Source organism: Bombus bifarius, unplaced genomic scaffold, assembly GCF_011952205.1.
Source record: "Bombus bifarius isolate JDL3187 unplaced genomic scaffold, Bbif_JDL3187 scf7180000007984, whole genome shotgun sequence".
NCBI lineage: Eukaryota > Metazoa > Arthropoda > Insecta > Hymenoptera > Apidae > Bombus > Bombus bifarius.
The window spans coordinates 4,516,740-4,542,961 of NW_022884367.1; the positions used below are offsets into that span (position 1 = coordinate 4,516,740).

A 26,222-nucleotide genomic window follows, 5' to 3' on the forward strand; every position below is an offset into this window, starting at 1 on the left:
TACGTATATATCACAAATGATGATAACACTTTATTGTTTACTCTACTAAACGTGTCAGCATCGTCTTTTCTTTAGTTGTTTCGAAGGGCGGGTAGAAAAAGCGAGAAAAATTACTAAAGCAAGTGCGGCGGAATTTACGAAAAGCAACTACGACATTACTTTTATTACGTCATCCTACGTATAAATACCGAACATCGAATTGTGTTTGGGTTAAGTTTAGCTTGTTCGATACGCGTATTTTCGTTTTTACTGCTCAATTACAATAATATACTTATGTGTGTATATATACACACTGTGTTCTTTGTGTATTATATTTGTGTGTGTGTGTGTGTTTGTGTGCGTGCGTGTGTGTGTGTTTGTGTGTATATATATATATATGTATAATATATATCGTATATTATAAATATACATGAGTGTGTATACGTGTTTGTGTACGTGTTAGCTTTTTTTTCTCTCTTTCTATATTATAAATGTAAAATACTGACATGCATGTACTTGCGGAGTCGTGACTTAAATCGTACGCATTGCTCGCCTCTACGGAACCTGCGAGTATCGTACATGCCTCGCGAACGAAATCGAGGTACACGAGGTCGGTCGGTTGACAAGAAAGAAAGAAGTCTGTTCTGGTTTTACACGCGAGCCTTTTCAGAACACCATACGTGTAGACGTGCGATCCCGCCACGCTCCGATTCCAAAGAATCGTTTTGTACAAGAGTGCTACATTAAATTCTGTCAGGGGAAAGAAAAAGTAAACGAAGTTTCAAATCGACAGACGAACGAGGCTGTTTGATTCGAATAAAAATATTACAATTGGTCTTGTCCTTACGGAAGAATTTCCATAATTTCACCGATCCGTTTTATAGTAGACAAATAGGGACCGTTGTTCCCAAAAGAACAGAATCTCCAGTATTTGTGATTACTACAAGGTTTTTTATTATCAATGGATCGAAAAATGGCAAACAACGATGCACGAACGACGACGAAACACACAGGTAATACAGCAGAACCATCTTAAACGATTGAATGAGAACTTTTGTTTTTATTGTTCATCAAAATAATTTAGTACCATATATATATATATATATATATGTGTGTGTATATATATATATCTTTTGGAGAGGTTTTTTTGGGGTGGGGGGGGGCAAATGGACAAGGGAATACAGGGCTTTTACTTAGACGAGGGGAGGAAAAATGGTAGGAAAAATGTAATAGCGGAGAATAGAATATATCGTCTGAAAAATCGGCCTTAATCAATTAAGCATTGTTATACGAGGTCTCGATGAATACCTGCGTAAATATTATATATGGTGTGTGTTGTGTTTGTACCGATCGATCGTACACTCGTGGCCTGATTCTATTTTTCTCTTTTCTTTTTTCTCATGTTTCTTGTCTACGTTACGTCTGCACTACCGCTAATAGTAGTTTAGAGCTAAATATACAACTAATACCCCTCGTATCTCGGGACCCACGCAACGAATTATGCGGCTCAAGTACTTCCATACGAATACATGCTTGTACATATTTTCCTCGTATTTTCTTCACGAATCGCACGCTCCATTCGGCCGTCCCTTGTTTCTAGTATTATCGTTAATAATGCACGTTGCTTGGACGTCATGCATTGCCGAAAAGCTACGTCTCGTTTATCGATACACTATATTATTCCTTCCGCATTAGGTACGCCTTCGGCCAATCATATTAGATGTTCGTTCGTTCGCTTAACTCTTTTTTGTCAGGGGAACAATTTGAAATAGTCCACTTGTATGAATAGTATGAATATACACATACGGAATATGGAGTATGAATAAAACGTTCCAAATGGGCGCTACTCGATTCTCAACGTCACTTGAAATCTGTCTACCCGTTTGGCACGTCCATTCGCACTTTGTTATTATTACATCGTGTATCCTTTTACTTTTTTGTACGAAGATACATGCCACGTACTCGGTCGGAGGCTGGATTCAATTTTATCGACGCTCACAGTACACGACAAATGATGACGCCTCGCATACCTTTCTTTATACCTTTTTCTTTTAATACGTGTATACGCACGCGCGCGCGAATCTCTGTTATACGTATCGATGTCATTTTCCGATGTCACATCGTCAAGAACGCTCGAGGAGAGGTCAGCATAGCAAACGAGCGACTATGTTCTTTTCTTATATTCCAGAGACGCAACACAAGCCGAAATTCTCGTCATTGTCGATGGATCGAGGAGGACGACACGTTCGAACGAGCCAGATGTACAATTATAACATGCTTCGTAGTGGGATAATGTTTCTGTGAAACAATCAACCAATCGTTCCGATGAAGCAACATTGTTATGTCGGTACATTTTTTGTCAGTCAATTCGAAACACTTGAATTTCTTCTTCTCTTGTTTTTTCTTTTTCATCGTCGACGAAATTATGGCAATGTCCTCCTCATGAAAGAAAGTTAATTTCGACCGACTCTCCTCGAATCGTGCAGTTCGTTACCGTAAAACGTATATGTAATATTAATAATTACTAATTATACTTTATTATAAATTAATTAAAGAGCTCTTAATCGTACGTGTTTATGTGTGTATAATAATATTAATATTAATAATAGTAGTATGTACGATAACTTTTTTTTTTGTAGCAGCTTACTCTCTCGGCCCTTTTCATCGAATTCGACGCGCATCGTTCGCCTTCTCTCCAAAATCTTTCTTCCTCGACGAAGGTTTAACGAGACCCTGATGTTTTGGTGACTAGCGGCACTCCCAAATCTTCACCGTTTGATCGACACTACCGGTGACCACGTAAGGATGGCTTTTGTGAAAATCTGCAATTTATGAGGAGTTTATGCAATAATCAATAAATGCAGGTTACTGAGACAGTATTTTTTCAGTTTAAGGAGTTTAAACATTTATTCTTTTGAATATTTATTATTACGTTATATATATAAATAGTGTATTTTATCATATAGCCTCTTTCATACGATATATCATGGCAGAGTTGAGGTATTTATATTTGAGTAACAGATTACATAACTATGATTACTCAGAGATAAGATATTTTGTCAAAGATATGAAATAAAAATTGTTTTTTCCCTTAACTAGACTGTCATTGCTATAACAATTCTTCGAAGTTTGTGAACTTAATACTTTTTCCTAATTAACAGAAATTTCAAAATAAATTCATCACATATAGAATAAGTTACAAAAAACAGAGCACTTAATAAATAGCACTAAATACATATTATTAAGATTTAAAACTACACTAAAAGACATGTAGGCCACTGTTTCAACAGTTTCGAGAAATAAATAATAACTTTTACAAACTTTTATCGCTTTTGGATTCACGTAATTATCGATTCATTTTATTTTTACCACTACAGATAAGACGATATATTAATCATGTTTCAGGATTAAAGAAGTAAAAACATTCGAAGTTTTAGCAGCGGCAACATAAAAATTCATAAGATTTATCATTCAACTGGTAGTTATTGATGTATAAATTGTTCCGATCAATATATCGTAAAAATAGCACACCGGTGGTGTATATATCGAATAATCTATAAACTCACTTTATATCAAGGCCATATTGTGATATGTAATACAATTTGTTTTGATATTAATTAGGATATAATGCTATTTAGAAAAATCTTCGACAACCGTAAACATTTCGAGAAAGTAATCTTAAAGTAATCTAAATTTACGCTTCAATTAACCTTTAAGTTACGCATCTATTTATATACATAAATTATTATTATATATACATAAATTTTATGAACTATTTCATATTCAAACATAAAATACAGAATATATTAAAAAGATTGATCAAAACGAAACTTGAGATGCAATAACAATATCCTAACTTATGTAATCAAAACACTTAATCATACGTAAGATAACAAAAATGATTCAATATGTTATACGATCACTTAATCTTTTTAATCGGCAACTCCGCTATACCTCTTGGATGATTAAGTAAACCTTCGTAGCTTCTTAAGTTTCCAAGTAAATGCGTTTCGTTAAGCTATGAAGGCCGCTTGCGAATTGTATACTCACCAACGGAAGTGCAAAAGTGGACGTGCGCTTCGAGGGTTTTCATTACCCGTTTGTTGCGCGTGTCCCAGACTCGCAGGGTCTTATCGTCAGAGGCACTGACGATAAACTTGCCACCGGGATGGAAGACGATGCCGCGAACCCAGTTGTCGTGTCCCAAGAGGGTAAAGAGACAAACACCGGCACCGACGTCCCATATACGAATTACCTTGTCTCGCGAGCCAGATGCGAGGAAAGGTCCTTCGTGGGCACCCTTGTTGTCTGCTCCTGCCGCAGCATTGATCGATGCCCTTGCACTGTCTGGTGCCCATGCGATACATTCCACTACGTGTTCGTGGTCTCTGAGTTCCACCTAAATCAAGAAATGTTCGTTAAAAAGATATATTGAATAATGGAAGCACTACTGAAGCTTAAAATTCTTTAGGATTTATTATTACTATAAATTGTAGATGTTTTGTAAATACAATTATTTAGCTTTACAAGTAGTAGTTGCTAATAAAACAATACTAAAAATGTGACCACATACATCTGGCTCACTGCACAACAACTCAGTAAAATAATATAGTAACCTTATCCAAATCACTTAAATGCTTCGTAGGATTACTATTATCAAATTTCAATTTAAAGTACCTCGTTTTTAACATTCGTTTTTAATCTACTCGTACTAATTGATTAATTTTTACCTGGCAGAACAATTACGCTACGTAGCCAAGTGTCTCAAAATCAACTTAATTGCGTTATATAATGCTTTATTATCGCACACTTGTGGTAATAAAGATTCTAATACAAAATACTATCCGACGATCAACTAATTAGTAGATAAGAAAATATATTTAAAAAAAATCCTCTGTTTTAAAATGAAAAGAGACCCTACACCAAATGCATAATTTTGCATTACAAATCGCAGTAAAATTATATCGTAAGGAATCAACCTTAGATTCTAAAATAAATTTACGATTTGATCGTATGAAAGTACCTTCGTTTCTTTTGTTGCAACATGCCAAACCCGTACCGTTTGGTCATTCGAGCAACTAGCAATTAGTTCCCCGCAGGGGCTGACTCTGGCCATTCGTACCCACTCTCTGTGTCCCGTCAACGTTTTAACACAATACCCTGTCGCGACTTCCCATATTTTGATGGTCTTATCCCTAGAGGCGCTCACTACGAAATCCCCTTGTGGCACAAATGCGACAGAGCTGACACTGTGATCATGTCCGTGCATGGTTTTCACGCAGGCGAATGACTGGTGAAAGTCCCACAACTTAATAGACATGTCTGCACTGCATGAGACTAACAGTTTCCCAGAGACATCGAAAGAAACGTCCTGTACGCTGTCAGTGTGTCCTTTCAATGTTCTTTCAAATTCGCCGCTTTCGAAGTCCCACACCTAAGTGAAATTAACACAAATGAGAAAACCAGTTTTAGTAAAAACTAAAGGAGGATAACTTACAGAGAGGAAACACAGCTGGAAAAAAGTTGAAAGCAATTGGCTTGGCTCGAAACGAGTATACCGAAGTCGTTTACCACGAATATCGTTTCTTAGATTAAGAACATACTCGTTTCAAAATATCTGCCATTTAGTTTCAACGATTCCTGTCTACTTTGAAAAGTAAGTGATCCTACCTTAATGGTGGCATCTTCGCTGGCAGATACTATAAGACTAAAAACCGGATGGAAAATGACTCTGTTGATGGGAGCTCTGTGTCCAGTAAGACTGTACTTTTCGGGTGGCCTTGGTATCCACTCGGATGGTGATCGTTTGCTACGTGTCGGTGCTCCTTCGATGAACTCCTTCTCTGCTTCAGAGAGTTTGGATTCTAGTTCCATTACCTAGAACATTGAAACAATATTTCATTAACTATTTACTTATATTCATTTTATGGCGTCGCCTTTTATCCTATTTATTAAAATTACTTGTAACAAAAGCAATTAATTTCAAAGGTAGTAAATCAATACTTTGAAATTAATGCTTGATAACGAATAATAGACAAAGACTAATTGATGAGTTCATGAGATCAACAACACCTATAGCAATTGTAGCAATACTGCAATTTGTACCTTTCAACAAAAGTGAACGCTCTTATAATCTCTTCAGCTTATAGGAGTTATTTCAACAAAAATTAGTCCAAGGAATAACTTGACATTAAGGATCTATGTTAAAATTCTAATGTGAATACAAAATTTAGAAAATGATATTTCCATACATATTAAGACTAATGCTTCCAGTACTGCAATATCTTTCATACATATTCAGAATTTGCTAAAAAAATATTTACATCTTCTCTACAAACTTTGTTCTCTGTACAAGTAATTTCTCTTAGATGTACTTTCTTACATCTACTTATTAATCTACTTATTACTTTCGAAAACTTATTAACTAGCAGTTTTAGAACTGCAAAAAGATACTAAAATCTTTTTACCTTCTTCTGCAAGCGTATGACGGAAGTCCATTTCTTTTCGAGAAGACCTCCATATTTTCTTTCTACTTCCCCAGGCATATCAGCTTCTTTTTTGAACGCTTCCAACGCATCTTGATAGCCATTGGTGCTTAGATAGTCCGCAATCGCCTTATTTCTGAAATAATAGATTAATTTTAGTATGACATATTGCGGAGATAGCTAACAACAACCGCCTCCGATATTGTGTGTAACCTTGTAATCAAAACCAGTTTTAAGTAGGAAGCATAATTCATTAAGCACCGCATGTGTGACAACTTTTTCCTGTATAGCAATTATCGATGCAAGGCAATTTGTTTCGCACTATCTTGTTACTTATATGTTAGTACATAGTTATATTTAAACTCTGTGTATCTGACGTAAAGAAGCAATACTCAAAAAATTAAGTAATGTATGATTTAAATAAACATTGTTGGCAGTATCACATATATCTTTTCATAAGAGAATTCAAAGTACTCAAAACATCGTTATTTTAATTTATTCATTTAAAAAATTGCAAATTAATTGTATATCCTTTTCGTGTAATTTACGGTTCTTACTTCTTGCTATGTAAACATTAAGAAAGAAATTTTTCTATTTACGATATTATTAATTTCGAAATATATGATACATACTAAGAATACGTTAAAAATATGTGAATCGCTCCTGTATTTAAAGGATTTCTTTTTATGTACCAAAAAATTTGTATTAATAAATAGCAGTGCTGTTGGCCCAAACATGATATTATAAAATAGATATTAGAATCATTAAACGAGCACAGTCTAATCTTCGCAGGTTTAATCTTATCGTGTTTGTGTGCTACGTAAACCAATAATGTCAAGAGGTTTCCTACTTTCAGTCACTAATATAAGTCATCAAAGTTGAACCACCGATTTCTATGTGTATTTAATAATCTGTTAATCCGTATAGTGTCTGAATTACACGTTTTTGTTTACAAATGAAACGTTATCGCCTTTGAAATCCTCGTCGTGATGAAGGAAGATGAGATCTTTGCATTAACGGAAGTAGCAGAGGTACTTGAACATTCTCCGTTAGCCTCATTTCATGAAACAAACTTTCTTCGTCGCTTCAACGTGTGAAATAACGCTGCGAACTTACACGCGTCGCTCCTCCTTCGCAATACACAGTGCTTCACAAATACAGGTCGCTATTCTTAATATTAAACTAAACCTTTTTGTTATTTTATTATATCGTCGTTTTACTAATTAATAGCAAGTAGTTAGATGGTAAATTAACTTACATCTTTTATAATTATTAATAAATTAACTTCGCTATAATGTTTTTCGAATTTTTGAATCGACAGTATCTTCTCAAGAATCAAACTACTATGGCATAAAACAATAAATCATTTTAAATAAATATGAAGTAACAATTGTATACAATAGTTTAAAATATCGATGTATCGTCAGTCTTATTTGTACTTTTCTTTTCATTAAAAAATTCATATTCTCGTCTTACTAAGTAGTTCCAAACTTTTGAGCAGTAGTGTATATGTATATAATTTATTCTTCTTTGGACCTATACTAGTACAGGTAATCCTGTTATAACACGAAGACGTGTTTCATGGTTTATCGAAGACATGTTGTAGGAAATCGTGTTATGCGAGACCAAACACGTTTCACAAATGCAAAAGGTAATAGATACTATAGACATTCCATTTTGAAAGATATTGGAAAAGATTCATATTCGTGCTATTAAAAGTAAACGAACATAAATGAAAGTATACTCATAAAAATGAGATGATAATATACGATAAAGACATTGAAAATTAAGAAACAGTTCACAAAAATATTTCACTGTCGTTTGATAACAGAAAAATCTTCATCGCTCGATATTTCTTCGTGAAATCAGTTTTAGAAGATTGTCATCCCTATTAAATTCGCCTATAATTTTAGAAGAAATTAGTTTGCAATAGAAAAATCCTAACCATAGCCAACAATTTTGCAGTGACAAATTTTCTTTTTCCAATGTAGGAAATATTCCTATTCAATTTGATCTGATATTACTGATAAATTGAAAGATTAACTTTATTAATTTAATTTTAACTTATCGTATTTAATTAAAAAAAAAAATTAGTTTTAGATCGAGTTGTATCGAAGACATTTTCTAAAAGAATCCTATTATACAAATGCTCTCACAGTATTCACACCGTGCTATAGCTATTCTAGGCTTATTACCTGTATATAGTATCAACCGGACTCCATTCCTACGTGCAACATTTGCATATAGCTTAGATTAATATCTTCGAAGCATTTTAACGCCTCAAATGCGCTAACCACCGTATCACGGTCAGTGGTCGAGCTATGGTTTTCAATAATGACATTTCACTAACAACTGTTCGCAACGTAGGCCGATACAATAGAGGGCACAGGTTGAGTACGTGGGAAAGAGATTGAAAGTCGGGCAGAATTATGCCGGGGTGAAAGGCCTGAAGTCGGTCGTTCGTCTCTGTTCACCTGCTTCACGTGATAGTACGTGGCGAATTATCACCATGAGTTTTGTTCCGCGCCGTTCAAATGCCGGCAAACAAAGCAAATAGCCGGAAAGCGCGATCGATTCTCTTTCAACGATCCACCGAGACCTTTCACTTGATCGAAACGAGAGACGAGACGTAATAAATTACTATCGCCGCGAACCACTTTGCTCTTCGTTCCAGTTATCGGGACATGGCCATTTCGCTAATTATTCAACTGTTTTAGGACCCGGCCGTCGATTAATCTCGAGCAGAGAAAGTTACGCAGGTGAGCGAAAACGCATTCGTCGAACCGTCACTCGAGGCGGCGCACGCTGGTCCACATAAACGAAATTTAATCCAGTGGTTTAAAAAAGATGAATTAAACGACCCAAAAATGATTTATTTATTTATAGATTCCTTGGAGCTATTTTCCAATGAATTTACCTTAAGTAATTCAAGTAGCAATTGCAGGTTTGAAATTATTAAGAACGTTTCGAAATTTAATTCCTTTTCCCATATTTTCGAAATAAATATTACTAGTAAATTACTGCTTCGTTTATTATTCACTCGTCAACCGGATTCCCACTCTTTTGGACATAATTTTTTTATTTATAGATTTCCTATTTCTTAATCTGTCGTGTTATTTCTCGCAAAAATCAGTTACATTATATATTTACAAAAACTAAAATTAACCCAACTATAGTTCATTCGTCTATATTATCTTTTAGTTCTATAATTACTTCTAAAAGTTTCTGGTGAAGAAATTGATTTCCTAACTTTTAGTCTATTATAAACGTATCAAGATTTATTTTTATGTATTAAAATTTCTAACTATTTAACGACCTGAACCTCTCGGTTTTTCGATCTTGGGCCAGTATGCGCCATACGGAAGAAGAAAGAATGTTGATCGATTTTCGATCGATTTAGTGGGTCAAAGATTGCTATGCATGAAACAGGTCAGACAAAACGATTCTGGTTGTTTTATGCTCGCGTGAATTTCAAGGATCGGAGGTCACTCAGCCGATTCTTCTTTTATGCGAAGACGATCCCTTTCCACTCTCTTTTGCTCTTCTTTTTCCATTTACCTTAACACACCCGTCAACGGGTATCGCGTACTCGAGATATAAGGTTTCCCATCGCAGGAACGCGCCACGAGAACTGCATCCATACGCGGTTCTACTGCTTAGATTCTTCGCCTGAATTTGTTTTTGCCCTTCTCAAACCAATTCATTTCATACAAATAGCGTGGTTAATTTAATTAATTTATTTAGACGGGAATTCTCTTTCACTGTACATATATTTCATCAATCATTATGAAGTATCTTTGTATTAAATTTTAAACAGCTTGGAAATATTTTGATATTACCAAGTGTAGTAGAATAAATGTAGGGTAAAGTAATAGTGATATATTATCTACTATTTAGTACTTTGTTAGTGTTTCTAATTACGTAAGTAATGTACTTATACACTGTGAAGTCCGCGTACCTTTAATAGCAATACAAGGTTCATCTTTATCTGGGTTTTACACATTAGACTGAATAAAATCTACGATTCTTTTGCATTAGCGTGATACAAAAGATGTAAATAATTTTTCTGGTGATTATTGTTACGAAATTAAAAATCAGCTATCGTGAGATTAAAATCCAAAAGGTATTAGCCAAATTGTAAGAGAAAAAAAATATCCATAACTAAATAATTCAGCAATTAATCACTTTCTATTTTCTAAATTTAGTTATGTCACTCTTCTAGCAAACCAACAATACGAACGAATTTTGCTTTAAAATAAAATACAAAGAATATCGTCTTTTTCACCAATTTGAATGGTATAATATCTAATAATTGCAAATTATATGAAAACTGATATATGTACATGTTTACTTAATATTTTCTCCAATAATTACATTAACCAGGCACCCCATTACAGTAAAAACGGAATATTATCTTTGTTTCTAACGCTCTTTGTAAATCATTTTCTATTCACACTCGGAGCCTTCTTCGATCTTATGCTTAAAGTAAACGTAGTCACGGAATACGTTCTACCAGATAATCAACGCGTTTGTATCATTAATTGGCTATTAACATTTAACAGGGCACACATAAATAAAAGTATGCGAGATAACGCAGATTAATTTCTCTGCAATAAAATCTATCGGCACGGTTTGCTACTCATAATTTACGTGTAAATTTCAACTCTTTAATTATAGTTCCATATAAGCCGGAATAACAAGGTAGCTTTTAGAAAGTGATTCTTGCATCGATCAACGAAAGTTTTCTAGTTGAACGAGCCTGTTACTTTCGTAAACAATCCTCTTTCTTTGAATAAGATACCAAAGAGAAGTCGAGGAAGTAACTATTCCATAAATAATGCATTAGACAAGAGCGTGCGAGATGTTGAAGCAAAGATTCTTAAGAAGTTACTGGAATAATTGTGAAGTTGAAATAATAAAAGACGTAAGCGATAAAAGAGATAGTAAAAAAAATATTTTTAGTGGTAGGAGGTATAAATTCTGCATGGTAAAGATATTTATAAATATTAAAATGATATATTTTAATTCTTACATCAGTTTTAGAGAACTTCAATTTGAATAACTCGTCTTTCGATGTCACAAGATACAGCTGAGTGAGATAAATTTAACTAAATATATTCTTTACCACTTATTGTTTCTCTGGATTTATAAATATGTTAAATACTAAAAACCAATAACATGCAAGTGACAAATAATATAAATAAGATAATAGACATAAAAAAGTATTTTATTTCCATTGGAAGTCTTCAGTTCTGACCGTAACATAGTCTACTATCATCTCAACTCTTCAATTGAACAATTCACATCAAGTGGAATAAAACCCTTTTCTGCAGTAAATCACTCACTGTTTCGTGTCACGACCATCCTACTACTTATAGCAATTTCGTGGTGAGATTTAAGATGCCGAATATACAATAAATAATCTAGATTTTGTAACAATAGTATGAACGTAGAGATGTTTGAAAAAAATGTTACCTAATACGATAAAAAAGTAAGTTAATGTAGTTTCGATCATAAAACATTCATAGGCTATCAATGTAAGTTTAAACCTGTTCTCACGATTTTATTCTTTTTTTAATTTTACTAAGACCATAAACAATGTTTCATTTATGTGTAAAACCGACATAACTCCGAGATCGTGTAATAATAACCAGGGAGTGAATATTATTAATATTGCCCATTTTAATTTTAATTATTACAAATCATATAAATTTTAAATTATAATAACAAATAAATATCTATATAAAAAAGTAAGTTTTCAATTAAAAAAGAAAATTATGTGTTAATACAAAAACAATTTATTTATCAGTAATATTTATAAATATTCTAAAGTAAAAGAAATGTTACTAAATATTATTATTAAAGTCGGAGAATGATTTCGATTAAAAGAAAATAAAAAATGTTACATAAATTTGCACCAAAAAAATCATTATCTTTTATTACTGTAATAACGTACAGCACGAAACAGATTCTTTTTGCTGAACGCGGAACGCGTCGTTAAAAAAGTCGTCTCTCGAGACTGCAATTCTCTGTTACATCTCTTCAAAAATGAATGCTTTTGAAACCCTTTTACACGGTGGTTTGTATCGATCGTGTTGTATACCACTTTCACCCTTCTCCCCTATTATTTTCCACTTTCTTACATGGTTAACGAAACAGAATGGGAGAAACGTTGACCAACGCGAAGGGGAGGAGCTTTATCGATTGCTAGGTCTCATTGCAGCCAAGCCGATCTTCCCCAACTTTCGTGTATACACTCAACTCGACTGTTCTATACGACTTAAAGCACAGTTAAAAACCTTTTTCCACGTTCTTTTACCCTCTATTGTCTCATTAAGAAATCCAGCGAATCTCATTTCCCTTTAACATCGTGCTCAACCATGTGCATAATTGCGATATCGTAATTACCCGTAACTTAAAGAAATAAATTAAAAATTCCATTTCACTTGCCAATTCAGTTGTAAAACTCACTAGCCTACAAAACATTAGTTTCTATTGTTTCTTATTTTAACAAGTAAATGGGGAGATTCCAAAGAAAATAATAATTATTTTTTTTAAACTTAAAATTATTAATGAAAGAACCACCAAATACTGAAATTCACAGAAAAATTGTAAATTTTTAGAGCAATTTTTATAGTAATTTTTTAATTATTAGAATATGATATACTAAATATTATTTTTATAGTAAATTACAATTATTGTATAATTTTTTATAGAACCTACATTTAATGCACTAAATATTAAAAAATTATTAATTTTGCTGATCTTGCTAACTTTCCAATTATCATTAGACTGTGCATTTTTGCACACCTATGTGAAATTTAAAGGTGCAAAGATGCACAGAATAGATATAATATGCAAAAGTATAGAAAATATAGAAGTATACTACTCGTTATATTTATTCGGTGGTTAAAACAAATTGCTTAGGTTCCATTTCTCTACATGATTGCATTTATAAAAATATAAGTTTAGATGAAAGTCCACAGTCTAGTGATAATAATTGGTTTGCGTCAACCATGATTAGCTCACTAATTTCGTTGTTTCATAACTTCTGCATTAATCATCGGTTTGAACTCGGACAAAAAAGAACTGCTTCATCAAGTATTCCGAGTTGAAATCGATCGTTTCCTGCGACGAAAGCTAGCCAACGGTGGTTCGTCAAATATTCCTAGGTAGCAATTTCCTTGTTTCCCGGATTTCAATGTTTTCGTGGTCAAACGATTTTTACGAACAAAATACAAACAAAATAAGAAAAAAAAAGAGCAAGTTCAGTCATCGATCATAACTGGATCAATGAACGTTTTAACAACGAGGCGTAAGTTTCACTTGACTCTAAAGAGCACCGAATCGTAAACACTGAAGCCTGGTAAAAGGTAGATATACTCTAAGTGGCCACCTGCGATGATCAATGAAACCCTTTACCTCCCTCAGGTCTTATATATTCTTTCCAAAGATCCTATTGCACTTTAATATAATGACGCATCTGTTTAGTCATTCAAACTTCCGGAGATCTACTCCGAAAACGTTCCTGTTATAATTTGTAAAATTATAATGTTATCAGGTAGTAGAATTTATGTAAATTAAAGGACAGTTTGATTATTTCTTCTTCGTTTTGCCTATTAACCAGGACTTTTATCGTTCCATAATTGGAGCTATTATCCAGTTAAGAAATTTATCTGCAGCATGAATTCAACTTGGCTTATGTATATTTACATACAATCTTTTTATTTCTTTTGCATCGTACCCTGGATATTTCCCTGACTTCGTAATTTTTTATTAGCAAAATTCACGTCATTTTTAGGCATTTTGAATGTCTTAACGATTCAGTATCAGTTTTCTTAACACTACCTGTCAGTAACACTATCTAACTATCAGAGTGATCAAAGTGATTAAGAATTTAAGAATTTCATTCTACGCAACAACCATTTTGCATATTAATTAAAATATTTTAACATAATTTAACATAACTATAACGAAAGAATTTTGAAATAAACAAAAACAGGAAAAGGATTCCTTTGCAATCGCATTATTTTGCAGACGCAGCGAAATTAGTACGTTGTGTAAACCTAATCAACTGACGCGAATATGTTTGCTGATAGTGAAAGAAAATTAATTCACTCTAAGTATCCACAACTCGATCTAACTAAGGTAATAGATTCATTGAGTGAAGTATTTCAAGTTCAAGTTCACAGTATCAGAGAAACCTATAATCATGTTTTCGCATAAATTCATATAATTAGTATGCTAACGTTCATTGTATTCGTTTGTTTATTACAACATATACTTTCTACTATTATCAACATTTTTCAGTAATACTAAATATTTTTAAATACTTTAAATTTTTTAATTACTCCCTTAGAACAAAACTAAAGGCTGCAATTAATAGAACGACCTCCTTTTTCTAGCATACTAATCGTATATATAAATAATATGTATATCTATGCTAGATAAAAATAAATCAAATGAAATCATTTCGGTTTCGCGTCATCTTGTTAGAATTTAGAATAGTTCATTTGCATAAAATTAAAAGTGTTTATGATAAGAGTATATATTTATTACAGATAATTTAATTAAGACAAACGATATTCATATTTAGCATCTGTTACAGGAAAGTTGTCTAGTTATATAATTTTTATAAACAGTACTCGTCACTGTTCATTTGTCAATGGATTCCTAATAGAGTAGCAGCTGAAAGACTCTCAATTCATATGTTAACGAGGAAGATACTTGAGAATTTCGCACTCACAATCAGCACACTACCTCAAACATTCTATCATTTTTATTTTTAGACCATCGTTCTTCAAAGCGTCGATATTATTTTAACATAACTTTCCCACAGTGCGTACCACTCATTCGATGCATTGTTCTTCTATATCTCTTTCGCAATACCTGCTGTAAATATCGTTTTGGCTTTCAATAAAGTTTTTTAGTACCTCCATATATGCCGTTAAGAAAGTTCTTTCACAACGCACCTGTCCATTACTAGTCTGTGCGTTGAAAAGCTATAATCAACTATCAATAGGTATATCTCATTGTCAAATAACTACGTTGTCGCAAATGACGTTTCTAACTTGTGAAATTTAATAATATAATTTATTTACTGGCAGATTTTAAGTATGATGAGATCAGTAACCCGAATATTCGTGTAAATAAATTATGTGGATTTTCAAGTTAGGTTAGTGTACGTATAAATATTTACAGCAACTAATAGAATTGATGATAAATACCGAAGCAAATTCAAATACGTTCTTATTCGTATTATACGGTATTGAACGCTCAATTTCTACCGTATGCTTTGCTAGAGGAGTGACGCAACTAAAAAAAGAACATTTTTCAGGAAATAGAAGATTTGACGTAGAAAATTATTACTCAACTATTTGGCAACGAAAACATCTTTTTCTTTCGCGATTAATATAACTCTTAGGTTATGCTTCACAACAATTTTGAATTACAACGGCGCTCTTTTGAATTTTATTTTAAATAGTAATTTTATTCAATATTCATAACATCCCCCCCCAATAAATATGTTCTTTTATCATTTTTGTAGGCTTCCTGAAATTAACAATTTTTTAAAAAATATGTCATTCTTCTAAAGCTATCGTCCACTGATGACGTAAGACTGAGAAAAATTTATTTCGCAATCGAAATTATAACATTCATTGCATGCAACACATTCCCTGCATATTATATCATGCTTCGATTCTACATTCTGACCTACTTAATCCCCACAACCATATTTTCAGCCTGTTAATTGTAAAACCATGATTTTCGTTCGTGATTCACATTTCTTCCATAGTCTTGCGAAATCCAAGCTATTTGCATAATAGTTTCAAATAATATAATGACATATACAATTTGCACGAACGAATAATACAATAAAAAAAATAAAGCTTTAAATAGGTATAGAGAAAAATGCATTCGTTAAACTACAATGTAATCCCCTTCTTGTTTTACATGCGTCTTGTATTGCTCCAGAAATGTGCGAAAGAGAATAGGAAAATTTTCTTGTGGAATGGTGTTTAGATGCTTAGTCACCGCTATCTAAATCCTCTCACGATCAGAAGTATTTTCACCTCCGAGAACAGAAAAATGTATACCTGTAGGCGGTCAATCAAATGAATAGGAGAGAATCTAGTTGATAATCGAGCTTCTTAGCAGTCAAACTGATCAATTACACTTTCATTTTTATCCACCTATGTGATTAGCATTGAATTTCTCCATAAAAATAGACGATCTTACTTCCGTAAGGTTATTTATTACAAGAGGATGATACGAAGAACTGAAAATTCTTGTAGTTTCATCCTTCTTCTCTGCTATTTCAATTTATGGTATCGATCAGTGTGCCTCCTGAGAGACGCAATTAATAACACACAAGCGACAGTAGGAAGTTGCTTTCTTTAAAAATAATAGCAAGAGAGTAAATTCGCTTAATTCCTTACGAACCTATGCCACTTCACTCTCTCTAGTTGTAACATATTAGGCCAAATCAACACTATTATTCTTGTTTCCTTTTTTGACGCTAATATAACTTGTCAATTTACTAATAACTATCAGTTGATGAATCGCCCTGCTTCAAACATTTCAGTTCAGCTAAAACCACACGCATCGATCTTACAGATCACTTTACTATGTAACATTCCCTCGTAAAATACAAAGAAAAAAGAGATTTCAGAAATTTCCTAGACAAATTGTATTTATGCATAACCGATTCGTTTTTTGCCGGCGAATATCAGCCGCGTCAGTTTTCATTTCTAGCCACTTTATTAACAGTTGCCCAAAAGAAAGAAAATAACTATTTGAAAAGTTTCCTAGCCATCTGTGCGTAACCAATTCGTTTTTTGTCCGCGAATATCAACCGCGTTCTTTTGCATTTCTGATCACCTTATTAGCAGTTTCACGGGAAAAAAGCAATTAATAAGTATTTAGAAAATTTCCTAGACCAACTGCATCTATGCATAACCAATTCGTTTTTTGCCCGTGAATATCAACCGCATCCTTTTGCACTTCCGACCATTTTACTTTATCATTTCCTCGCCAACTAAATCTCATCTATTTATAGAAAACTTTAAAAAAAAAGACATAAAATATATATATACTGGTATTTAAGTGCACAAAATAAATTTTTCCATAAATCCGTTTCATTAACCAGGATAAAAATGTAAGTTCGCATAAGCATCCGCGACCTACCCATAAGCGCCTGTTTCAAAAATTTCCTAAACAAACTGTATGATCGTATCAATTCAAACTGTATCAATCCATTCTTTATTAACGGATATCAGGCTGCACCGTTCTGCATTTCCCCGCTCGTTCGTTTCTTTCTCTCCCGGGTCAGGCTGGCAGCCGTCGTCCACCGGTTCGACGCGTTATCGATCCCGCTATTCGCGCGTGCTCAAGAGACGCCCTCTCCTGCGCCAGCTGCCGCGCACGACACGCGCCGATCCACGACCGATTTGACGTCACCGGAATTAGTCGGCATCGATCGACACCGCGATCGATGTTGTCCCGTTTTCCCATTAATAACATCGCGAAGGGTGGACGGGGGGGTTGTATCGCGAACACCGACAACCCTTGGCTCCCGACGCGACAACCGACCGCGACCGTCAGTCCCCCTTCAAGGAGGAAATTACAGAAACGCACAGTTTTTCGTCACGCTGACTTATTGATTTTTGCCATGCTAATTTCAGTCCCTACGCTTCAAACGAACCCGATTAATTGATCGCTCGAGGATAGTTATAAGGTTTCGTGCAGACACGATGAAAATCACTTTCAGTTCGACGATAGTTTTAGCTCTTTCATTCATCAAGAAAATAAGCAAATGGAATAAAAAGTGACGATAGTTGAAGGAATGTCGTAAAGTATATACACGTGAGTTTGTATATTTTTAACGAGATTCGTATAGGTTTTTGGAAGATGTATATGAATAAAATGATATACTGAAAAAGGAGCAAGATGAATAGCTTCAGAGGAAGTATTTGAAATTGTAAGGTTTCGCAAGACTGAAGGTTCCAGCGAATCGAGTGATGATATACGACTGTAAAATTAATCATTATTTGGTGAGAAAAATCTTCGAACCAGAGAAATTTGTCACGAGTGTCATTAACTTTGAGACAGATATAGATATCTTAATTTTTTGCCAATGTTCCCTTAATTTGATTCTCTCCTTAATTTTTTTATCATTGAAAAAAAGATGGATTTAGGTATAAAAATTTTGAAACAGACTCGTTATTTCGAAAATATTACACGTCTCATCACACGCTCATGAATGACACTTTTATACACTATGGCTATCCTATCGACTACGTATGACGTCATTATGACAGGTAAAACATTCCGATTGAAAGTAACATTAACTTCATGATATGTATGTAACGTTTACTCTTATTTTACGCACTGAAATTGGCTAAACATTAATCAATTCCTTTATTGAATCAATTTATTTTAAGATTAACTTCTCAAAAAATATTTACGAAAGCTCCTCGATATATTTCATCGAAGTAACTTGCTTCCATTTACAAAATTATTTCACAATACTTCCACAGGGCGTAACAACGTTTTCTCGTTGAAACACAACGTGGAAGTGTGTTATGTTCGTTTGATCTTTAGCAAGCTTGCATTTTCGAGAAAGATAAATATATTTCTGCAGAAATATTTGTTTAAAACGGTAGTTTCGCTGGGTTTCTCTTTTATCGTGAGCTCGTTTCTTTCTATTCCATTTGCTATCCCATTTCGAAATACGAGGTATAGTGATTCATGATTGATGACACTGGTTAATTCATGTACCCAACGAACCTGAGTCAGATTTATGTTTACAGATCATTTCGCGGGAATCGAATGAAAACCTATTATACGGAATAAATCGTCACACAGTCATCATATTTGATTTCCGTATGTACATCGAAATACAGAAAATACACAGGTACAATAAACATTTTAATTTACTTATTCATCCATCAGTAATTATTATTCGCGTTACTCCATTAGCATTATCATTATTTTTATCGTTATATGCTCGATATAATTTCTCACGTGTATATCTACTACAAATTCAATAATTAACTCAAAATTCGTCGATTAAGAATTTTGAAAACAAAATGAAAAGTAAATATCTTTTAAACAGACTACTTTTTTCAGTTACGGATAGAGATAAATACTTAATAAGTTGTCTTTTTCTAGGCTTTTAAATTCTAAAAGAATTTATCATTTTACATATTTACCTGGGTTTCACTTATTTAATCTGTATATTTAGCTTTCTCGATATAAATTTCCAACCATTGGATCAAGACATTTCAAGATAAGAATAAAACTAATTATGCTTAATTCCAATGATTAGCATGTGATGCTACAGCCAGAAAGGTATATGCAAATGCAGTTTAATCCAACGTTTATATGAAAATTATATAATTTCATAAGAGTTCCGTATTATCTCAGTTTTTCTACCAACTTCGCTAGAATTATTTCGTCATACGTTCCACTGTATATTTTTACGGAGCACGCCTGTTTTTCAAAATGAGAGAAGCTTTAAGTAGCTGTTAACTACTTAAGGACATTCACTTTTCTGGTATTTACAATCGCTGTTCAAACAAAAGCTCATTAGCTAATTAAACTTCTATAAAATTAAGGTGGAGCCACCAAATTTTTCAAAACTCTTCTAGAAGAATTCATAATATTAAGAGAAACAAGACTGTGGTAAATATGTATGATTTTTAACATTTTACAAGCACTGGAAAAGAAATACGAAAACATTTTTAAGTTATCATCATCACTCTGTTATCATCATCTTTCTCATCAAAATCGTATTAAAATATTAAGAGCAATACATCATCTCACTCTTAAAAAATGCATTACCTAAAAACCATCATGGAACAGTTCCATGAAAATTCATGGAACAAATTTATCAAGATACTTTTAACAGACTACATTTCTCTCTCTGAAAACATCGCTATGTATAATATAATCTAATTTCCTTCCAAATATCCTATCATCTTAATAATTGATTATTCTTAACGAAGATGAAATCAATACCGTCGTCTGGCATTGCTATTTTTGTACGTCACATAACATTTAATTTTATTTTATTCGTCTCATTTTTAATTGTACTTATCAGTGATATCTTAAATGTTATACGTTTCGCAATACTTACAGAATGATCTCAGATTTCGATATTTGTAATGTTTTGAATCCAATCCCCAAATTATATCACCATAAAAAAGAAAGAAAAGGAAAGTGGCTAGTACGCAATAGGGTCTTTTGTTCTCGCGTATTCAACTGAGATTAATGCGACCTTACTGGATAAAATTTCGTTACGTTGCAATCCCTTTCATCTTTTCCTGTTCTCGCGGTGATTCTACTCATTATGCACGCCTTACATGTGCGTAACAATTGACATGTTGGTGCGTTGCCTGTGTTATTACTACCATATAAATCTTACAACAATTCTTACTAGAAACACGTAACGTGTATACTTTACCGAACCTTAGTTTCTTTCAGTAAATAGTATGTACTTTCATTTGCAAACAACTATTCGTAACATATTATTTTTTGTCCATTTTATCTTGATCGACTTATTGTCATCCGTATATTCGTTAAAATAAAATGTATATTGCTGAACAACTTCCTTTCATAAAAAAAGTAAAGAAGTGAAAAGTTGTAGATTTATTAAAATAAAAAAAATGTCTAAACAAATGTTTTAAAGTATCTACCTATCTAAAGCTTTATTTTAATTGTTGCGAATATATTACACAGAATGAAATATTTTGTGAAATTTAATTTAAATACTTTTAAATAATTGATGTACCTCTCGAAATTATTAATCATCAACTACTAACACATACATTCTTAAATCTACTTCTACTCATGCAAAATTATTAAAATACAGAATTAAACATTTAACACTATACACAATTAAAACATTTAGATTCGCTTTTATCAAATTCCTCATATATTTGGAAAAGTTTGAATCCAAACAAGAATTTTTCAACACTTTCCAATCCTACAACTACTGTTTAGTCTTTCATAAATTGGTTTATCGTGGTTTCCAACCGATTTGCTAAACTAGCTCTCAGGATAAGGGTTACCCAAAATCGAACAAACGTTCTCGTCTCTCTCATTATCGGAATATTCTAACCCATCGCTAGTGCTGCTTCATTACTAATTAGTATGCATTGCGTGTTACAAAACATGCTCCGGCTATAATCGCGCGATAAAAATTTCACGCAACGTGCTCCTTTCCTGTAGATGTTTTGCAATAACAATAAATCTTTACTGTTCAATTTCGATCCCGTTCCAATTGCAAGAACTGTCAGAGTTATAATAACAATTTATGATCTTATAAGAATTGATTGTTCAACAAATTTTTTCCTGCGCATATTTTCAATTATATTTTAATATCATGCTACCGAGAAAAGAAAAAAATAAAAACATCAAAGCTATTATGTAAGAAATTTTGAAGTTTCAATATACAAAATAAAAAATTTTAAATATAAGTAGATATACAAAAGATATATATGATGTTTATAAGATATAAATGATGTTTAATAATTATTTAAAAAATAAATTATTTTCTAAAGAAGATGACTTCGTTTCAAAAGAAACGATATTACTTTTTATACAATATTTGTAATTACACTCGTTAATTTAGAGAATTTTTAAATAATAACAGCCAGAAATCAATTCATTTGAACTTCGTTTATTGAAACGAAATTTTAATTAGTAAATACTCGGTCAATTGAATACCTGTCGATTAAATCTACGCATCTGAGTATGAAGTTCTACTTATTTGAATAAAAAATCGTAGGAAGCGTGGAGAGTCGATGAATTCCTATTATATGAACGGTTATATGAACTGTCTCCTTCCCAGACGAGTAGAGATAAATGATATTCTTCTATTTGATCTATTTGATTCTATATAATCAGAATAACGTTATCAGAATAACGTAGTCAGAGTAACGTAATATAATCAGATTTTCTAGTGATTTTGATAAATGAAAAAATTTGGGACTTACAACTCCTCCCTCTGACGTTGAGACAGCACCATTTTCATGATCCTTGTGTGTGTTTACTGGCTGATACTCAACAGTGATTCAAATGAGCGCGACTAGATTTTTCTCCAGTCAGCTCCTGGTTGCTTTAATACCCAGCCATCGACATCGCCTACAATAGGAAATAGACAGTTTAATTTTTAACACAGTTTCATGTTTAAGGAAATAGAGTACGTTGAAAATTATAAATTTTTATTACGGTCATTATATTCTAAGATCAAAGATTGTTATTAAACAATTGTCTATTGGACTGAGATATACAGTATCTAATTTTTATAGAAGAATTATAGTAATTCTTTCGTTGAATGCTAGAGACTAAAATGAGATTACATTCCGGGAGAAAGTAATAAAGTTCCCTTTTTATATCTGTTTTAGACCACTTAATTTATAAGATTATTTTTCCTTATAAAATTCTGTTTCCTTTTTCTTAATTTTATCCGGATCTTTTTTTATATAGATTATTTTGATTGGGAAATAATCAATGTTGACAATAGAAGGATTCAAATTTGTAATTATAGAGACTCTTAGTTCGTTCTTTGTTATGAGTATAATTAACTAGTGAAATCAACAAGTAAAATGTGCAATTCTGAATAAATAGACATATCCATTTTGTTCAACAGTTGCAGTTACTGCGTCTAAAGAAGATCCCACATGCATAACAATCTTGCCACGTGCTGTCATTCCTTAATCGCAAATGATACTTCAACATCATAATCCAATGTCTCCTCCTCTTGGACAATCGATCGATTAAAATTAAATAATACTTTGTTTTTCATTAGATTTTATGGGAAAAGAGATAACATTTCAAAACGATAATTAACAGCTATTATCGGAAAAGAATATTACTAACAATTACATAAATTAAATAACAAAAAAAGAAAAAAGAGCAAATATGATTTCAATTTCTCAGAGAGAAAACGATAAAATAATACAATTTTTTGTATTCCTACAAAAGTTACTGTTTAACTAGGCTTTACCGTTTAAAATACTTCCAGCGTAACAGTTATTTTCTTATTTAATAAAAAAAAATAGAAAAAGAAAGGAAATACACGAGCATGAAAGGAAATTCAGACGAATGTGTGAGAGCGGTTTGTCCTGAAATCCTTAATCGGAACAATAACATGCTCCTAACTCTCATAATTTATTTTACTTTCCATTGATGGTAAAACAGGAGGTGATTCGACAAGAAACTTCGTTCATTTTTTTGATCTTCACTATCAGAAACATTAAACTTAACAATAATGTAGAAGATTTTTGCACACAATTGTAATTCTAGTTTTTGAAAAAATTTCCATTTCAAAATCTTTATTTTATGTTATAAATCAGACATCATTCAAAGAATAAAAGTATTTATTTTCCTTGAGAAGTTGTATCCTAACCCAACTAATAATCTTAACAATATGCTAAATTTTTATATCAAATAATTTTATATGAATACTACACAAAATCAAAGAAGAAGAGAAAAAGAATTAAATACGTACGGTATTTCTGTATAACTATACTGATCGCATAGTTAATACTTAAACGTAGTATTTGTAAACAACGTTTGTAAATATCAACATATCCGTATATTGTCCACTTTGCATCACTAAATTTTCTTAATTAATACCTTAAATAAAACCTGATCATCTATATAAAAGACTGAAATTGTGAAATTTTATTTGTAACGAAAGTTTTCGATGGTATTGCAACACTTTATTCGGCTAGAAACAGCAAGGACCAGAATATTGATTATATTCCTTAGCCCCTGCCAAACCCACCCTCGCGATGCGATCCGTGGAATGACATAACATTTGGCAAAACACGCGGGTCACGACCAAATAAACATGAACGCAATTGGACGACGATGATTAAACGGCGGTCACAAAAGTCTACTGTAATTGGCGAATACGAAACGAAATCAGCCAATTAGAATGAACGAATCGAAAGCGGCCATCTTTCCCCGGTAATGTTCGAGTCTGACCCAACGATCAAAAAACGCTCTCTTCAAACAATCTTCCTGATTGCGTTTCGTACGCAAAGAAACGTGTCGTGGGAACAAATACTTTAAAAGGAAGGACCTTGACAATCGAGAAAGCGCGCTGCGTCGTCGCGACGCTTTATGACGATGCTTATCGGCGCGATGCGCCGTAATCGATAAACCGGCTGTCCGCCCACCCTCGTTGCCGTGTATTTCACCTTACGGTGCATTCAAATATTCATCACGGCCTGCTTTAATTCCCTACGGCCAGTCACGTTAATATACACTAGAAAAACTCATAATAGAATTGTTCAATCAATCAACGAAATCTCTTTTAATAATATCAACAATGGTATTGATACGTCTTGTATTGACGCCACTTCGACTAGATACAACCCCACTTTTCGAAAGTGTTTTATTACGAATTGAGTTAGATGTAGATATAACTCGATGAAATTATATCTCTGAGCAGAAAACCATGTTTAATAAAAGGAAGAAACTCAAACTCGTAGAAAATTTTCACAGAAAAACATGAAGGAAAACACAGATATTATTTCAGACGGTAATGATTAAACCATCGAGTTGCTTTCTAATTCGCGATTTTACTAAGGCGCATTTGTATGTGATATTAATGACCAATGAATTTTTGCAACGACTATTTCCGGGATCATCAGTACGGGTGAGCGACTCTTGGCCTTCTTGACCCCGTGCACCGTGAATCTACCTGTGGCTTCGCTTCTCTCGACTCTAATCTCCTTACATGTTGGCACAACGAGTTGATCGAAATCGTTCACTGCTTCAAACATTACCGTGACTCGTTTACGCGCGTACGAATAGGACGAATTCAAGACTCGTTTGACAACAATGCTAATTTTCATGAAAAAATTCGCGTAACCTTAAGAGATATAAGCCCGCGACGAGGATTGATCAAATAATCCATGTTATAATATTCCGAAGATATAAGAACATCAGAAGGAATTCAGTTCGCTGACAGACTCGACAGCTGATCGCTGAGTCGACAGCAACTCGCACAAACAACGTCTGTCAAAAGATGTAATCTGATCATTTCTCATCGTTTGGTAGCTGACAGATAAGATAATGCTCGAGACTGGAGAAAAAACTGAAATTCGGTACAAACGTTTCAGTAGGCTGGCTCGCGAGTTGCGGCAAAGCGGTTGTACCACCGCACGACGCAAACGGTCATTCGCGAAAAAATCAATTCGAAGTGACGTGCAACATGTATGTTGAATATGTGTAGAACATGGTTGGATGACTGGCCGAAAATCATCAACCGGTATTTTAATCGGTATTTGATCGAGTGTACACTGTCAGGCAATGTCACGTCGGTCAGAAAGCGCTGCTAGAAGATCATCGGGCGAACGCGGAACAACCGTTTGTTGTAAATCGTGCACGGCCATTTTGCTAGAACCTGTCACGTCTGGTTGCAGTATATTTTACAGTCAGATCAACGTACTAACTAACGAATGCAACGTGAGAATAAAAGTCCGCGTACTTGGAGTCCGATACTCACTCTTTTTAACGGAGTAGCAGTAACCGGGATCCTTTGAGATCGGAAAAAATCACGGGAAAACCGGACTAACACAACCACCGAAGAACTACTCGAAATAACTTCTGCGATAGGACTGTCTCACAAGGTGGCGCCTGCGAAAGTCTTCCTTTCTAACGCATGCGCCAAGTATCGATGTCACTAATCTTTTTCGCTCTCCGAAGGAACTCACTGATCTGAAGGAACTACGTTTC

The 26,222-nt window shown here is 33.5% G+C and overlaps 1 protein-coding gene across 2 annotated transcripts; it reads right to left on the bottom strand.

Annotated features, from left to right (window-relative positions):
* On the bottom strand, positions 1-26,218 carry LOC117204863 (lissencephaly-1 homolog). Of its 2 annotated transcripts, none has more exons than XM_033442674.1 (7): positions 23,983-24,131; positions 22,466-22,613; positions 6,447-6,600; positions 5,650-5,856; positions 5,003-5,413; positions 4,030-4,378; positions 1-2,801 (listed from the first exon to the last, which is right to left on the bottom strand). In XM_033442674.1, the coding sequence occupies exons 2-7, from the start codon at positions 22,501-22,503 to the stop codon at positions 2,728-2,730; spliced, it is 1,233 nt and encodes a 410-aa protein (XP_033298565.1). In that variant the 5' UTR covers positions 22,504-22,613; positions 23,983-24,131; the 3' UTR covers positions 1-2,727. The 2 variants fall into 2 exon arrangements, with proteins under 2 accessions (XP_033298565.1, XP_033298564.1); XM_033442673.1 differs by lacking the exon at positions 23,983-24,131 and adding an exon at positions 25,993-26,218 and having other exon boundaries at positions 5-2,801.
* Positions 26,219-26,222: the final 4 nt, after the last annotated feature.

What these genes read in the sequence shown, in the direction of transcription:
- LOC117204863 (XM_033442674.1), bottom strand. Translation starts at nt 22,503, where the DNA reads ATGAAAATGGTGCTGTCTCAACGTCAGAGGGAGGAGTT. An exon ending in TCATACGCTTGCAGAAGAAG is followed by an intron (nt 5,857 to 6,446) that starts GTAAAAAGATTT and finishes TCAATGTTCTAG; the next exon opens with GTAATGGAACTAGAATCCAA. An exon ending in CCACTTTTGCACTTCCGTTG is followed by an intron (nt 2,802 to 4,029) that starts GTGAGTATACAA and finishes CATAAATTGCAG; the next exon opens with ATTTTCACAAAAGCCATCCT.